General features: G+C 41.2%; 1 protein-coding gene across 2 annotated transcripts in view; it reads right to left on the bottom strand.

The window, feature by feature from the left end:
* The window catches only part of epha8 (eph receptor A8), a 117,554-nt gene extending 100,213 nt beyond the window's left edge, over positions 1 to 17,341 (bottom strand). For both annotated transcript variants that reach the window (XM_044349061.1, XM_044349062.1), the window contains exon 1: positions 16,486 to 17,341. In XM_044349061.1, the coding sequence (XP_044204996.1) occupies positions 16,486 to 16,573 (88 nt within the window). In that variant the 5' untranslated portion in view covers positions 16,574 to 17,341. The remainder of the gene's footprint in view (positions 1 to 16,485) is intronic.
* Positions 17,342 to 18,427: the final 1,086 nt, after the last annotated feature.

Below are 18,427 nucleotides of genomic sequence, written 5' to 3'. Positions count from 1 at the left end.
AGCATGGAAGTGTGCAGCATGCAACTTTTTCTATAATATCAGCACAAAATGCACTAGAGACAGCGCTTTTTCTACCACAAAACCCCCCCAAAAAAACAAAAAAAACCCCAGCAGATTATCCTGTAAACACGCCCCAGTTTACTCCTTTCCAAAATCACAAGATTGGGTCACAGAGAGAGGGCAGTGGAGTGGCTGCTCCTCTGCTGGAGTGGCAACTACATGATTTGCTTTACACTGGCCAGCGCACCCCTGCACAATCCCTCATATCTTATTTTAGCAGGTGCTCCCAGGCTGGAGAACGGGACCCTGCTTTGTATATCCCTGCAAGGCAGCGTGTTTGCTGCATGATGGAGGGTGGAGGATGCTTAGGGCCAGCGAGGCTCATCCTTTCCCAGGGGAGAGGAGTGAATAGCAGGCTATACTGCTGCCCAGGCCTGCCTAACTTCCCCAGGGAAAACATCCAGAGGGGTATAGACGTAGCGGAGGAGAAGCATGTGGAGCTATTTATAGAGCAGGTAAAGAGGAGAGGTGAGGAAAGAAAGGGGGGGGGGGGGGTGAGAAAGAAGAGGGGTGTTGCAAACAAGAAGAAGAGAGTCTGAAAGCAGATGACAGAGTGTGATTTCTGCAGCCGATAGCGTGCACAGAGATCTGGGTTGACGTTGTCTGCAACACCTGCTGAACAAAACACAGCCGCTGACTTTTAGCATGGCCTGCCTGTGCAGAAGCTAACAAAGTATGCCCCAACCTATTGATTTATGATAGAGAGAGTTCACGCAGAGGTTAGCCACGCTCAACAGAAAGGCAGCGAGATAGAGCAGAGAGAATAGGAGAGTCAAGATGACAGCGATATTTTATCAATACGGACTTGACTTGCAGCCTAGAGATCTTTGTTATGTTTCTATACCAGCCCGCTTCTCACTCTGCCTTCCTTTTTAATAAATAAAATTACTTTTATTCTTTATTTATTTTCTCCCTCGCTGGCTGCTCCACCCGCAGGCCCCCGCGCTGTCAGCTTGTTTCAGCCCTTGTGCAGCATGTACAGTATGTCTCTATTTCACACTGATGCCCTTTAATCATTTTCATCATTTCAGTGAGCTGACATTTTACATAAAGAGCTCTTATCATCCCTGGCTTATGCTTAATGATGAATGGTGATAATTACTGTCAGTCAGTGCAACTTACGTGCCACGGTCATGTTACTATTTCTGCTCTGGAGTGTGTGTGCTTAAAGTGAGAGAAGACGTTGTATCCATTGGTAGATAACATAATAATGTGGGACACATACTATACTACATGCGGTGGTCATGACTCTGTTTCATGAAAAATCATTGGTACACTAGTCATGCTAGTTAAAGCTGGGGGTTCCCAACCCCAGGCCTGTGACTGGTAACGGGCCACAAAACATTTGATTCCAGGTCTCAAGGAAATGATATGATTTGGCAAGAAACTGCAGTAAGTCATCCATAGGTGAGGTAACCAGTCTGTCATCGCCTACTTAGCTACTCAATCTCCATATGCTGTATTCATATTATTATTGCAACAAGCTCGCTAACATGACATAAAAATTTAAAACATTGAGACGTCCAAATGTCTGGTCTGTATTATGGTCAATGAGTCAATCCTACATACACCATTCTGCTGTGGTAAATATTCACCAGAACATTAAATGTGTATTGATCTGCAGCTAAAAACTGTCCCCAACAAAAGGATTTCCTGCTGTTTAACTAACAGTTGCTAATAACTACAGTGGTCAGCTGTTTTGTGAAATTACTGTGCCTTTATAGCCAATGAACTGTCGGCTATTGTGACCCATTCATTAGGAATGAATAGGCTTTGGTTCCACAGACAGGGTACAAAAGGCAGAGACTATTGAGAGACCGACTAACCCTTTTTATGGAATTTGTTGACCGTAAGTAACACTGACTGTAACACCATCATTCAACTGGTAACACTTTACTTTAAGTCCCTCTATTCAATGTTTATAAGCAGTATATCAAATTTAAATAAATAGTTTATAACACAATATAATGCAGATATGGAGTCATTTTTACATGTTTATTAAGGTACAGTATTTGTCAAAAATGATCATTTCTTCTATGAAAACATGTTTTCTATTATTACAACTGTGTTTTACATTGTCATTCATTTTCTGTGTAAATACCACCATCCATTCATTGCTGCCCACAGCAGGAGTTACAGGCAAATACATTAATAAACACTTACATCTGTTTACACCTACGTTAGTGTGTTATGTACCATTTATTACATGTAAAGTGTTATTAATAACCAGTACTGAGAACAGTGGCAATACAATCATTTCTGTATGTATGGTCATTAGCACTGCTGCTCTATGCTAACAGTATAGCATATTAATACTACAAGAATGGCAGATCAAAGAGGGAAAGCTAATCCTTTAGCAAAAAAACCGTTTGTCAGAAGCTGTTATTATATGGCTCTGTTATGTTTTCAGACCCATTTGTCAGATTGTTAGCTGGGTATTTCAAAAACCTGTAAACAGATATGAAATGAGAAAAGAAATTGTGTTTTAAATTAGGTCACAGGCTAAGGATCATTTACACTGTTTTCTTACTGCAAACTTCGATACATATATTCCACAATTGCCTATCACTATATGTATTTTTATGCGGATCCAGATGCAGTTTAAAATTTCTAAATTGCCTCTATTACTGAAATAACAAATTTAGAAGACCATGCAGCCTCTCTCCTTTTTAGCTGCTTCACAAGAGTATCTACATATTCATCCATTGTGAATTGATATCTAACAGCTCCCAACCTTCCAGCCCTCTCCAGCTCCACCTGCTAAGAAAACAACTAGTCTCTTTTGTGTCATATTACATTAGCATGGAGCACTGAGCCAGCAGTAATAGATGATGATTGTGATTAATGAGTGAGTAATAAGTCTTGATGTAGTCCTCTTTTTGGTGTCCACATGCATGTGTATGACTTTTTGCTTACATGTTCTTGACTGCGTATCAGTGTGTGTGTGTGTGTGTGTGTGTGTGTGTGTGTGTGTGTGTGTGTGTGTGTGTGAAGCCCAGTCACAGTAAAGTCCTGATGCCGTCCGCCTGAATGAGCGCCGTCACGCAGCCACCAGCTGTCCATGCAGCGACACCGCGACACGACGCAGTGACTCTCAGTGTTATTAGCAACAACTAAAATAAAGCAGTCTGAGGTTAAAAATAGCATAAAAACAACAGGAACTGAGGTGCGTGACTCAGTATCAAAGCATAAATTCTAACACTTGATGTGATGACATGCTGCTGTATTAACGTGTTTGTTTTCCCTGAAGGATGACATGTCAGAGTGGAGAAAGTTGCATTGCAGAGCTAACTCGAGCTTTTTCCTCCTCTGTCATCACAACCGAAAGCTGTTGCTCCGGCGTCACCAACACTGTCTCAGCTCCAAGGCCTCGCAGGGATACACAAGCTTTGTTGTTAATCCAGTATGAGTGTGAGTAGATGAATGAATTTAGCTTCATGCATTTAAAAGGGCCGAGTATAAAAGACAGAAGATGACAGTACAGAGAGAGAGAGAAAAAAGGAATATTTGGACTCCCTGCTTTGGCTCTTTTTGTGGGTTAGACGCTACTGGATCGTTCCATTAAACATCACCGGAAGGGTTGTCTACAAGTTTAGTCTTCTTTTTCTTTTCAGGTTTGACTCTTGCAGTTTAAATGATAATTATTTAATTCAGTTAGCTGTTTTTTTTTTTTTCTCAGCTTTTCTGGCAACTTCCCAGAATCAACCTTGAAATGATTTATCTTCTTCTATCGAGTTTGCTCTCTGTATTTTTATAAGACCTTCCTCACCTACGTATGACTGCCCTGATTAGTCGTGTTAGCCATTCACACTGTGATAAAACACAGAGCTGGCTGTGCTAAAAGAGAATAGATAAAGAAGGGAAATAAAACACATTTTTACAAGTGCTAATAAAATAAATTACTTGCAGGTGGCACAATGGCATGGCAGTCTGGGAGATTGTGCTGTAAATGCTAAATTACAGTTTCTCCCTCTTTAGCAGGCAACCTTTGTGAATTATTTTGACTGTAAGACTTTTTTTTTTTATAAATAAAGGATCTAGACATACTCGTAACATCTTGTCCTATGCTCTGGATGTGTCTCGGAGTAATGATGAATTTGCTGTAAAACAGTGATGGTACACTGTAAGAGTCAAGAGGTCAGGACAGGCAAAGGTAGTTTTTAGGCTTCATTTACCACACGGAGTCCTGTCCTCCAAACAAGGAGAGGGTGTTTTTAACACTCTTTCTTTCTTTTTTTTTTTTTTTACACTAAATGCTGTGGTTCAGTAGGAGGTAACTCACAGGCTAGGCACTGATGCAAGACATTGAAACAGACTTTTACAAACCTTTTGCCAAAATACCCTCCATTTGATTTATTCACCTTCTCCTCCCTTTTTCTTTCTCCCTATCTGTGTGTATAAGTTAGACATTATAAACGCTTCCGTTCCCTTTAGACTAATGCCTCACATATTCCAGGCATTAATATCATCCTCACATAGATAACTTGGTTAGATGGAGTGTGTGTGTGTGTGTGTGCGCGCATCTGTTTGTGTTGTGTGCGCATTTTGGATTTTCATCAGATGAGAGATGAGTTATGTGCTTCCCCCCACCGCCGTCCACATATTAATTACATCAGGCCTGTGATATATGGACAGATCACTGGGTGTAAAACACATTATTTCCTTATGGAAACAGGAGAGATCCATCAGCCTGCATCACAGTCTGTTTGGGACTCACCTGAGCATCTAGCTTACGTGTCACAATCAGATTGCAAATCTCTCCTGCTGTGCGCCTTATGAATTCAAGACTGTCCTCACCAGAAAAATGACAGCATCAGGCTTTTGTTCGAGTACCTAAAACGACCCATGTTTAGGTTTACCTGAGAGGGACCTCTTTTGACTGTTGTCTCTCAGAAGCAAAGGCAGAAGTAGCATTTCATGGTTATATGGCCACAAAATCTCTAAGGGAAGGTGTTGGGGAGAAGTGGTCAGGCCTGGAGAGCAAATGACTTTGATACAGTAACAGTGGAAGAGCAAAACCATTTTCATAGATTTCAGGCTGAATAGTCAGGAGTTCCAGCCATTTCTGTTACTCTCCAAAACTGACAATCCGACATTCACATCCAACACTGCAGAGGTGAGAGAGGAGCAGGGGTTTGAACTTCTCTCTGTAGCTGTCTTTTTTTCCATTTTAGTTTAATTCAATTTATGCCACTTTTCATGTGAACAACTACTGAGTGCAACACTGTGAGACTGTCAGAAAATGTGCACCATGTACCCCTGGATGGTCTATATTGTCCCTATTGGAAGCATAAACACGTTTTATTTCTGGCGCGCTCAGACAACTAATCATACCAACCCTTACGCTTTCATTTACTACTTTACATTTACAAGTTCACAAATATTACAAATACACTGTTAGGAATCACATATTATAGGCTTTTCTTTTATGTAATCGCCAATAGATTAAACAATCTTTGGCAGCAAGACTGTAACTTTTGCTGAACAGGCTACAACTGTAGCCACAACTGGTAACTACAAGATGACGGCACAGTGACTTTACCTTAATTTCCCAAGATTCTCTAGAATGAGTCACAAGCAGGAAACAAAGAAGCCTGTCTGCTGGTGACTGAAGGGTGTGTTTACATCTGATTAAAATGTTTTAGTTAAAGTTGTGTTAAATAAAGTAAGCAAATATTCAGTAATGACAGTTACATAATAAAATCTAGCTAAAGTTTGCTAACATGAGCTAACATTAGCCACCATAAGCTACTAGTCATACCAGGCAAAGTAAGGCTGTAGCAACAAAAGCTGAATTAAACTGAAATTGAGCAAGGGTGCGCTTTATTGCGTTTAAGGATTTAAAGACACCTCTCAGCAGAGGTTAGAGGATATTTTTTACAACTAAACCTTAGGTAGTTTATCTATAGTAAAGCCCTAATAGTCTTGTGGGAAATAGAAATAGCAAGGAATTCCCCCCTTCCCTCTTTTAAACTTGTAAAAAGTGCAGGAAATGTTTCCACACATGTTAAAAGTTCTGCAAAAGTGGTACTGTGTGTTGTTGCCAGTGCAGTGGCGAGGCTGTACAGGAGATCTGAGACACCAACGTTCAGATCCTATCAACAGTCAACACTGCTTTCTTTTAAGCATGATCACAGTTTTTCTATACCTTTAACAAGTACTTTTAGTTGCTCAAACTCAACTGAACCTCAACCATAGAGGTAGCAGATTGGAAAATGAGCAATGACAAATTATTTTGTCATCTAGTCTGGACTCTCAGCTTGTTGCTGTTTGAGTGCATGTGACTCAGAGGAAACACTCTTCACAAAGTGAGCTGAGCACAAACTTTGAGTTTGACCTTATTAGTTGGATGGCTCTTTGTTGCCGCAGCAATTGGAACAGGTTGGCAGGTTTGTCGACGTTTATCAGAGCATATTAGACCTTCGCTGGGCTTCTATTAAACTTAATGAACATTTAAATCCTTTAATGGATTGAAGGGAATTGAGAGCAGCAAATTATCAGCTAGGCGCTCTCCGCTGGTGTTGATAAAGACACCCGCCGATGGAACTTGAAGAGACGCATTTAAGACAGCAGCCTCCCCCTTCTTTCCCTCTCCTCATCTCACTTTGTTCTCTCTCCGTGACCGTCTCACACTCTTCTTGTTTCTCTCCTTCACTCTTTCTCTCTCTTTTGCCTGTATATCCCTCTATCACACAGCCGCTCTTTTGTTTCTAACACACGCTGTGCTCCTCTGTCTGTCTATGACTGAGGAGAGGAGGGTGTTGCTGCAGAGCCAGATCTCTGTCATTTATCAGTCCCCATGAAGGGAACATCATAGAGATCTCTCTCCAGGAGGGATGTGCTAACACAACCACAACACCAGCCCATTACAGAGCTGTAAAGCGTCGCCTGCAACCTTCTCTCTCTGTCTCTCACTCCTTTGCTTTATCCTCAGCCATCCCAGTGAGGGATCTTCTACTCCACATGCTAGCAGAGCAGAGAAACATAAATTACCCAACAATACAACTGCAATCACTGAGCGTAGCCAAGCCGGCATAAGGGGCTGCTGAACTCTGGCCAGCCCAGCATCAGGTCCCGCTAATGGGCAGAAAGGGCTCAAGAGAGGCCGCTGCTTTCTGAGGCCTGGCCTGCTCCTGGCCACAGCTCAGGAGGACTGACAGACTCGACTGTATTGATCTGGTAGTTTCTATATTCCTGTGGACAGCTGGCTAACAAGGCTGATGTCTCAATAAAGACCGGTGCCTTGGGGAGAAAAGGGGGAGCAGCCAGCTGCCCGACAGCAACCTGTGTTAAGACAAACCAGCAGACGGAGAGAGGGAAAGGTTCACGCCATCTCTGGTTTTTTAATGCGCCCCCACAACGCTGCACATATTGGCTTAGTCCCCACAGGATGACACTGGAAACTGTTATTATCAAGCCAAAAGTGAGCCAGGTAAAAACACAGTTTCAGCACATAATGACATTACTTTTGAGAAATTATATTGTTTTTAAAGTGATACACAGAAGTAAATCACAGTCCTTTGCTGTTAAAGCGTAATTAATAAACCTCTCATTTAAAAGATCCTTTCATAGTTTCATGGTGAAGTCATGACTTATTAATACAGCGCTCTGTTAGCGTGGAACACAACCCCTCCCAGATTTCTCCTAGAGCCCACCATATCTCCTAATTGTCTTCTATCTATTATTGACCGAACTGACAGCTGTAACTTATTGAGCAACACAAACAAAAGAAGCAAGAGTATGTGTGAGAGACACAAACTGACAGACTGATTGATGAGGATGGTGATCTATTTTTGATGCGTGAGACTTTGGGGTATAGTTTGGCCGCTCTGTGCGGTGAGGAGGTGGAAACAGGCCGCTCCGTGAGTCGATAATAGGTGTTAGGAGCTGAAATATGGAGGAAAACATCTTTCTTTTCAGCGACGAGTCTCATCAGTAAGCGTACTGGAGTGTCCTTGAGCAAGATACTGAGGTGTAGACACAGAAAAGGACAACACACTCAAATAACCTGAGCGCTAAGCACAATAAATATTTTTCTCAGTAATATGTGGCATAAAGGTTTTCCCTCCAAGCTATTAATTATGAAAACTCTGGTGTTATTTTATTTTATGTGTTACTAAACATGCGGCAGGTACACTATTGATCGAGGAGAGATCAATACAAACAGCAGCATCCGAGCCGACTGTAGCAGTGATCAAAATCTTCTTCTTTTTTTTTTTTTTTTTTGATTTTCTTACAAGCTAAAATTTGTCTTTGCCTTTTATTGTACAAAGAGAAAAAAACTGCAGCTCCCAGTAGTCAGACTTCTTTCAACTTTTCTCTCTTCATTTCCTGTTTTCCCTGAGATTTTGTTGCTTCTAAATTACGTGTTCAAATCTTAAAATCATGCCCTAAAAAAGTCTTTGTTGCTAATCATTGTTCCCTGCTCTTGGTCCTCCTGCAGCAGAGGTATGTGGTAATAATCATCCACCTACAGTTTGCTCATTAGCAGCAATTCCTGCTCTCTGCATGGGTCTTTTCATGTTCTTCAGTACTAACAACAACCTGAAGGAACGCTCTCTATCCTCGCTGGGAATGCGACAGTGTGAAACTGTGTGCAGGAGTTGAATCAGGGACAGTGCCCACAGACAGGAGGGGCTGCTCAGGGAAACCACCACCTCTATACAGCAAATGACTGAGTACATGGTCACAACAAATGTGGGAGCTGCTGGATACAACAAGGTTGGTCTTCATTTCCTGCTCCCTGTACGTTTGAGGCAGATTCAAACACTAATGACCAGTATTTTGTACCAGTAAGTTAAATTTTGCAATTTTCATCCCTCAAAATTGCACAGATTCAGCATGTCCCGACAAAAGTTTTCTCTTGAAAACACCAAATAGCCCCTAGTTTAAAGGACTTTTATCACAGTGGTCATGTTCTGAGTTCGTACCTCTTCCTCAGATGTAACAGGAGGAACTGTTCTGTTCTAGGAGGAGTGTGTGATTCAGTCTTTATTGTCAGTGCAGAAAAGCGTCTAAAGCAAAATCTGGAATGTGAGATTCTCAATTTTGTTATCGTAGCAGGAAAACACTACAGTCTATGGAGACCCAATGTGTTCAAAATAAAATAAATGGAACATTACAAAATAAATGATTATATGAATAAGTAATGCCAATAAATATACAGTGTATACAGTATATATAGTCTAACCATGACATTGTGAAATAACCTAAATACAATTTTGGACTGAACTAAAAATGACCTGCAATAACATTTCATAAAATCTCATAATAATGAGCTGAATAAAATATTGGATTATTTCACAGTTTAATGGTATATAAATATTATATACTGTATATTGTCTGTATTTATTCATATGGTTATTTATTTCATAATCTATTGTTTATCATTTATTTATTCAATTTTGAATGCCTTGGGTCTCCATATTACCAGTTATAGTAATAAAAAAATTTACACATATCAGACTCCATATTTAAGTAGGAGGTTAAATATGTTGGTGATCCGTCCCAACCTCCCAATTAACTTCACATAATAAACCACAATTGTAATTACAATGAAATTCTTTTTATAATTTGAAATATAACTTCTTTTTTTTTTTTTTTTAACATATTTTAGACTTTATTTTACAGTATACCACTGGTTCTCAAACTATGGTACACATGCTCCCTCTAGTGGTACATGGAGGAATCTCTGAAATATTTTTTTAAAATGAAATAAAATTAATTTAAAAACATATAATACTATCAAAATACTGCTACAAATGAAAATACCTTAACCATGAGAACATTGTAATGGGACTTAAAATAACTTTTGCCCCTCATGTAATATTTTTGTTTCGATATCAGCCTGCTACGTAGTCGGGTAGTAGCACACGCAAACATCCATGATTAGTTACAAGCTAACCTGTGATGGCAAGATAGTAAGCGGAGGTAGCTAAAATGACAAATGGTTCAAAAACACTGCAATCGTGGCTCTAAACAGGAACTATTAGTAAGAATGGTGCGGATCAGAAGGACAGTATTTCGAGAAGCCCTGCAGAAACTGAAGTGGACGACAGTGAACCGAGCACAAGTGCTAGTGGCTACTTCAGCAGCACCAGTGAAGCCAAAGAGATGACACGCATCATGTGTGGGGAGAAGGCTGCCAAACAGTTCATCTTGGTGCCACCTTCAAACGACACTGTATCGCAGAGAATAGGAGCCATGGCAGATGACGTTGAACATAAACTGACTGAGTGCATTAAAAGTAGTCGCTATTATTCTATCCAGCTAGACTAGACGACTGATGTTGCAGATTTGGCCAATTTGCTTGTTTACATCAGAAATGAGCATGATGGTGCAGCTCAGGAGGACTTTCTATTCCGTCAATTTCTGCAGACCATAAATACAGAGTTTGTCCAAGAGAAAAAAGTATGTTGGAGTCTGCACAGATGGTGTCAAGGCTATGATAAGTCACCACAGCAGAGTAGCAGCTCATGCTTCATATGGAGGTAAGGTGGCTTATCAAGAGGGAAGGTGCTTTGAGGCTTTTCAAATTGCACACAGAAGTCCAAATGTTCTTACAGGAGAAGAGCTTCCCCTCATCAGAAGTTTTTGAAGATACTGTGTGGCAGAGTCAAGTGGCATACTTGTTGGACATTTTCTCCTCTTTAAATGAATTGAATTTGGGATTACAGGGACTCTCCGTCATTTTTTTTTGATGTGCAGCACAAAATCAACACAGAGCTGAAAAAGATGGAGTTGTTCGAAATCAAAGTCAAGACAGATGATATTTCAGCTTTCCCCACTTTAGACAGTTTTCTGTCTGACAATGACCTGACCCTTGATGTTGAGGGGACAACATCGTTGCGCACCTCATCTCGCTCAGACAACAGTTCCATGAATATTTCACAGCGATGGGCGAAGCGAACAACTGGATGAGAAATCCATTCAGCATCGAAACCTTTGAAATACCCAAGGACTACCCAGAGAACTGTCTTGCAACAAAACATTGAAGTATGCTTTCAGAAGTCAGTCGTTGTTGGACTTTTGGATATAGCAACACAGCAAATACCCTGTGCTTTTTGACAAGGCCATGCGCTTTCCTTTTGTGACCACATATCTGTGCGAGACAGACTTCTCTTCACTTGCCGTCATTAAAAAGAAATACAGAAGCAGGATGGATGCTGAGCTAAACCTGAGACTGAAGCCGATCTCGACTGGCCCAGACAGACTGTGTTCACAGACGCACCTTTCTCTTTAGGCTTATGTACGTTGTCAATAGCCACCAACATGCTGGCCAACTTTTAATTTAATTTGTATTTCATCTAAAAATTGTAAAACATTTTAGCAAAAGCAGTCTATAAAACATGGTTGTTTGTTAAATGGTTGAAATCAACCCTTTGTTATTTTTTTTTATGAGATTTGATTTCATTTAGGACATTGAATGTATTTTAAGTGTATCTGATGCACAAATGCAGAGCTCTTAGCTAGGCGCAAAGGATCGTGGATATCAGTGACCGGTAATGGTGGGTTAGGTTTCAATACTGCACTTCACCATGTTTTAAAAAAGAATCTCTGATTTCTCCAATAATGGCCCCAAAGCCAAACAGCAAAAACCCTTACCCTGCCAGAACACAGTCAACTCCCTGCCGGCAGACCCCAGAATGCAAGAGTGAGAGAGCAGGAGGTCTTCAATGAAAGCCTGTTTGTAAAGCACTGTCTATGGCCTGTTCAGAGTTAATGTTTTCAGTTGCTGTGTGTGTGTGTGTGTGTGTGTGTGTGTTATAAAACGCCTCATTCTATTGCTACCCGTATAGCGTGGCTGTGGCTCAGTCAACAATAAATCATCTTCTGATTAGGAATAAACCTGCATTCTGTCTGTGAACTGTCCATATCTGAATATGGTACTGTGCTGCTTTGACATACAGCATGTTGCTGTTCAAGTTTGCTGTCTGTTGTAGTGTAAAATATTCTAAAACTGGTGTAGAATGTTGTTGGCCATTCAAATTAATACAAAAATCATGATCATTGTGCAGCATTTAACATAATATCAGCTCTGACTGACTTCCATCATCATCATCATCATCATCATCATCATCCCTGAGCAGGTTGTTGGTATGCAGTTGTTATTCTTAATGTTCTCACTTGCTGTGTGTGTGTGTGTGTGTGTGTGTGTGTGTGTGTGTGTGTGTGTGTGTGTGAAGGGCTGCCCTTGCATTGTATGGGAGTTGTGTGGAAGACTTTCAGTGCCAGTTTTAGTGCTACCCCTGTGTACAGCGTGGTTGTGGCTGACAACAGTCAACAATAAACAATATTCTTATTAGGAATAAATTTACCTCCTGTGTGAACTGTGTGCAGCTGAACTGGGCCTACACCACTGTCGGTCATGATGGTGGTACTTGGAGAGCCAAATGTTTTCCGAGGTGATAAATCTTATAAAAAGTTTGAGAACCACTGCAGTGGAGTATGAGGAAAAATGGGAAAAGAGTCAGATGGATGATGTGTGAAAAAGGTTGCCAGCGAGATCACAGTTTTACCGACATTGCATTTTCAAGGTATTTTTGCCGTCCAATGACAACAATGTACCTCCTGATTTGGTGATTTTGAATTTTTCACATAAACAGAAGAATTGTGTGTTACTTTAAGGATTGAGAAAATTATAACACAATTATAACACTACCAAAATAATAATTTAAAACTCATTGGATTATTTGAAAAAATGTGCATCACAAAGCTGAAAATAAAAACCTGTTTTATCACTTATGAAAAGTTAATGTTTTGGAGATACATGGTTTTCACAGGACAGCGACTGTATGCCTCTTAGAGCACCTTTTTACTGCAATATGTTCTTTTTTCACTTTATAAAAACATTTAAAAAACAAAAAAAACAAAAGTGCTTTTAAATACTCTTGACCTTACCTCTGAGACTACAAATCTTCCCACAATTTCTGTTATGAATTCACATAGAGAACGTTCAGATTTACATCACTTTATAAGGTGCCACGCTCCGTCCCTGCGAATGAAATATGTGGGTAAGCTAAGCGGTGGAGGCTTTACCTTCCTCCACTAAATCCCTGCTGGTCTGTCACTGATTCTAGATCATTCTCTTCTCTGTATTTATTGTTTCTGGATAGAAAGCAGCAGCAATATGATTGTGTAATAATTACCGTGTCTCTCGTGCACAGTGTGTCTAATATTTAAGACATATGCAAAAACATTATGAGATGTCAAAATATTAAGGCTGGCTTTCCTTTTGTCTCGCTCCTCCAGCTCTGACGCCCTCTTACCAATCATACACACACATATATGTACACACACACACACACACACACACACAGCGCTCCAAACACAAATAAATGACAGGGTTTGAAGGACACTAGAGTTATGATGTGAAGCGGCTCGACTTACATATACAATAAAAAAACCTCATTGTGTCAGTGAGTAGTGGAGCGTTTGGAAGCACCAGTCTTATAAAACTCTCCTCCTCATTTATATGTATCTACACAAGATGAATATGACTAGAAACATGAACAATGGACAATAACAAAATGGCTGGTCATGGCCATGTCACATTTTCACTTTACATCTAAAAATCATTCACAGCGTCTTTCTTGTGTCCGTGCTCTTGAGCGTTGCGTGTATGAGTGTGTGTGTGTGTGTGTGTGTGTGTGTGTGTGTGTGTGTGCGTTGTCGAGCCGAGTTCCGCAGGGCTGAGTGAGTGTTACCTGCTCCTCCACCAATTTAATTTCCAGCTGTTAATTCATTCTAAAGGTTTTCTTTTCCTCGTACATGTAATATTTGTAATTGCCCTCGAGTCGGACTGCAGCCAAACCAAAGCGAAGAAGAGAAATTAATTTTCTGTACTATCACTTAAGAGTGCAATGGGACACCCGACAAAAGAAGAAAAAAAAAAAAAAAGAAATCTGTTAGCGTTTAGAGATGAGCTATTTATTTGGGCTTAATTACAATTTTGCCCGTAATCACTTTACAAAATAGAATGAAAGCAGTGGTTACTATTTTGCAGGACCTTGAAAAATTGATTTGTTTTTCTTGTGTTTAGTTATATTAATTTGAGTGCGGGCTAAGAGCTCAATCTAATCTTAGGGAACGTTATATTCACAACTGTGGTGACTTTATTCATGGACAGAGACATCTTTTAAGGTGAAGTGGTGTGAATAGAAATCAATTGGATCGAATGGATTCGTACACATCGATTGAAACTTTGAAATAGGATCCACTTCATCATCATGTTTTCAAGTTCACCATGTTGGAAGCCACCATAGGAAAGTCCTCCACCACTGGATGCCTCCGTTTTCATCTCATAACAACAAATACAAGTTTTTAGAGGAGGCCTAGAAGACCATTTAATATTTCTACTCACAATTTTCCACCACTGTGTTTATGAGCCATAATTATATACTTCAAGCCCTCAAACTGAAAAGACTCCAATCAGACAATTTAAATGGTTCCCACTAAATTATTTGTGAATATATTCTGTAAAGGTTCAAATTAATTATCTCGTTAGAAGTAAAATGTTTTCAACAAAATTAAGTTTTAGTGTCACATGATGGTCTCATTTCTGTTTTAAGGAGGATTCACAACCTTGAAACACTGAATTTTCTTCATTTTTAGGAAACCAAATTTAAAATCCCAGTGATGTCCTGGATCGCTGTGTCCCCAGTTTGATCCCAGCCGGGACCCTTTGTTGAGTGTTGTATCCCTCTTTTCCCTTCATACTGTCAACTATCAAATAAAGGAAAAAATGCCTAAATGTCTAAATTCATTTAAAAAAAAAGTGAATAAATATTGGTGGAAAATACCACCAGCTTCAGTCTATTTTCTTAATACAAAGTGAATCATTTAAGTTTCCAAATGCGCCTCACAGTCTAGATTTAATATATAAGACCTACATATGATCTATCTATGTATGATATACAAACAAAATAATAAACTAGATTATATTTATTAAAAAAGTTTTTTGCATAGGAGGCATATTTTTTGTGGTGATCTAATTTTTATTAGCTGTTTGTGTTTAACTTATAAATCGAGAGCGATTGATCAGTAACACGGCGGTTTAACTGTGAAAACACATTGAGACAAATGATGGACAGTAAAACAGACTTTTCATCAGGAACTCTTTGTTTTCCATTTCACTTACACCTGAATGCTGACTGTCAGATTCTGTATAGGTAACGGAGGGGGGGGAAATAATGTGCGTCTAATCGCACTGAATCGCTAATCAGTAAAGGGCAGCATTCATCACGGGAGAGAGTGAATGTATTTGAATCAAACAGCGAAGGCATAAATGAAGGAAAGATGAAGACACTTGACCTGGAAGTCAATTTGCAAAATTATGGTAAATGCTCTAAATAGGAGCAGCTGGGAGGGGTAGGAAATAAAAACCTGACATATAAATAACACAAGATTTTAATGGCGGGTTGTGAATGTGGCCGAACAGACGGTCTGTCTGTCTGTCTGTCTGACTGCATGGTAGTCCTCGCTTCCTGCTCTGTCCCATCCCGACTTTACAGAGCTTAACACAGGATAAGTGGCCTGCCCTCACCTCTCCACTGCTGAGATGATCCCACCTGAACCAAGGTACTGATCTCTTTTTTTTTTTCCGCTTTATCTCTTCTTCTGCTGCCTTTTTTCCTGCAGCGGTAAGCTGAATGTTGCCGCCGGGGCGATGAAGGCCCTAACAGTCGAATCGCTGCTGTCACTCAGCCTCTTGAGACCAGACCTATGTCAGGGACCCTATCACACACACACACATATATAAAAGAGGTGCCGGGGGGACTTTGTGGGGTGTGTGTGTGGCATTAGTTGAACAAGTGACAACAACAGTTTTCCGTCTCGTGGTGGAAAGATGAAGGACGGGAGAATGGAAGTAAACAAACCCAAGCAAGGGCTTAAGGGAGCAGAGTGTGTGTGACAAGAAGACACACACACACACACACACTTTAAGAAGCTCAAAAGGAAAAACACAAGTGTGATTGATTCATAAGATGTTTGCCTCAGATCAGGATGGAAACAGCACACACACTCTCACACACACACTTTCACGTCACAGCCTAACCCCACAGCGAGCACATGCGCTGTTGCAACTGACACGCAAACCGGGCAAATATGAGCAATGTCAAAACGAGTTCACACACACACACACACACACACACACACATGAGCATCACCTGGATTTTCTTGAGTTGTTGTGCAGAGCAAACTTTGATGTCATGCCACACGCAAACACACTATCTGTAAGTGTGTGTGTGTATACATTTGTTGACCCGTGTGTGTCACGCATGGGTCACGTCGGCTCGTTGCTGTTTCATGTGTTTTCAGAGAGCTCCACATGTATGAAGTTAATCCTCGCTGTCAGAGAATATGCATTATTCAACTCTGTCTGTACATACACACACACACACACACACACACACTCTCTCTTACCTTCGTTGCTGTTAGTTCCTGCGGTGCCCAGAGCTTGTAGTGATATAGTCCATAGCAGCATCGCAGCCAGCCCCGGATCTGAAGCCATGGTGTTCTCCCTCACACCCCGCCAGTCTCCCTCTGCCTCTCTCCCTCTCTCCTCTCTTACTCCCTCGCCCTCACTCTCCCTCTCTGCCACTCACTGCCTCTCTCTTCTCTCCTTCTTCTTCTTCTTCTGTGTCCCAGGGTTGAAGCGAGAGCCGGCGCTGAGGCTGAGGAGAGAGTGTGTGTGTGTGTGAAGAGTGTGTGTGAGTGTGAGGGCTGCGAGCTCATTGGGTTGGAGTTAGAGCCTGCCTCTGTGGCTCGCTTCAGTCTGCCGGCTCCTTCACACACACACACACATACATACATACACTTTCAGCAGGCAGCCGGAGGGGGGGAGGGACAAGCGCGTCTGTCAAAGTCTCGGCAGCCAATTAGAGCGCAGGATCGGCCGGCGCTGCTCACTAAATGCTCTTTTCTTTGCCACACCCTCCTGTCCTACCTGCCTGGCCAACTCTCACTTTCTGTTTATCTCTCTGGGTCATGAGCTGGCACACTGCATCCCTCTCTCCCCCTCTCCCTGTTATTTACCCTCATTTGTCATTGGCTTGCTTCTCCCACACACTCTCACCTACCCAGTGGCAAATATCTGACTGATGGGATGGACTGAAAACAGCAGCATGTCTCAAGGCTCAAGGACAATGATCGGTTATCGATCTTCTGTATTGCGTTCTTAAAGCTATTATCTATGTTCAGATGCAGCCGAGTGAATCCACACGTGTGTGCGTGTGTGTGTGTGTGTGTGTGTGTGTTCAAGGACTATAGCTGTGGTTACATGAACATTTTTTTTCATTCTGATTGAAATTCAGATTGAAGATTTCGGGTCAACTGTTTACATTGGATGTGATTTAATACATTCTGGTGTTTATATGCAATCACGCATTTAATCAGAACTGCTGTGCAAAAGTGCAAAAGTGATGAATACATCAGGGCGATATGTCAAAATGTTCCTACTGGCCACCGTCAGCCCAACAACCGAGGGGTGGAGGGGTGTGTGGGGGGGGGAAGGTTGCTTGAGTAAAACTCAGGAGAGACTCAGCAGCCAGACATTTCTCCGCTCTCTGTTTACGAGCGGCTGAGATTGTCACTACAATGAGAATAGCTGGTCCACTTTAAGTTAGTCCACCTTAAGTGAACCGGTCAGGTTAGGCTAACCCGTTGTCGCTAACAGAACACGGGAACTTGGCTTTGATCTTGAGGAGTTGTAGCATTTATTCACTGACAAACAGCCTAAACTGTACACACACTACTGTACTACTACGTTCACAGCTGCTAACTTCATACTCTACTGTCACACACACACTCTCTCTCTCTCTCTCTCTCTCTCTCTCTCTCTCTACCGTCACATCGCCTAATGTGTGATGTGATGGGCATGTGGAGTAAATAGAAACAGAGACAAACGATCAGATTAAGTGTCTACATGATTATCAGGCACTAATATTTTCCTATTGAACGTATCATCAAAGGTTTACACCACCCCTCTCAACCCGACTGAGAATTCCTTCCGATCGGTCCGGTCTCTTCTGATCGAGGTGGTTACATGAGGCATTTTTATTCTGATTGGGCTATTCTTCCAATTATTAGTGGAATATTAGGATGCATGTAAACGCAGCTTGTGATCTTGTATTGATTCATGTGATGGTGAGGAACTCTGCAAATGTTTCAGATCACAGCACCTGTCCTGATCAATAGATGTTTCACTCTGGTCACACTGCAGCACGAGACACACACACACACACACACACACACACACACCGCTTCAGAATGACCTGAGCTGTGTTGGAGTGAGCGATGATTACACACACTGTGGTTTACCGCACTGACACTAAAGCTAAACGCAACTCCATTAATGTTAACTGAT

This window comes from Thunnus albacares, chromosome 4 (assembly GCF_914725855.1).
Source record: "Thunnus albacares chromosome 4, fThuAlb1.1, whole genome shotgun sequence".
NCBI classification, from domain to species: Eukaryota; Metazoa; Chordata; class Actinopteri; order Scombriformes; family Scombridae; genus Thunnus; species Thunnus albacares.
Note: the sequence above shows the minus strand (reverse complement) of the source record. Positions and strands in the feature narration are given on the sequence as shown.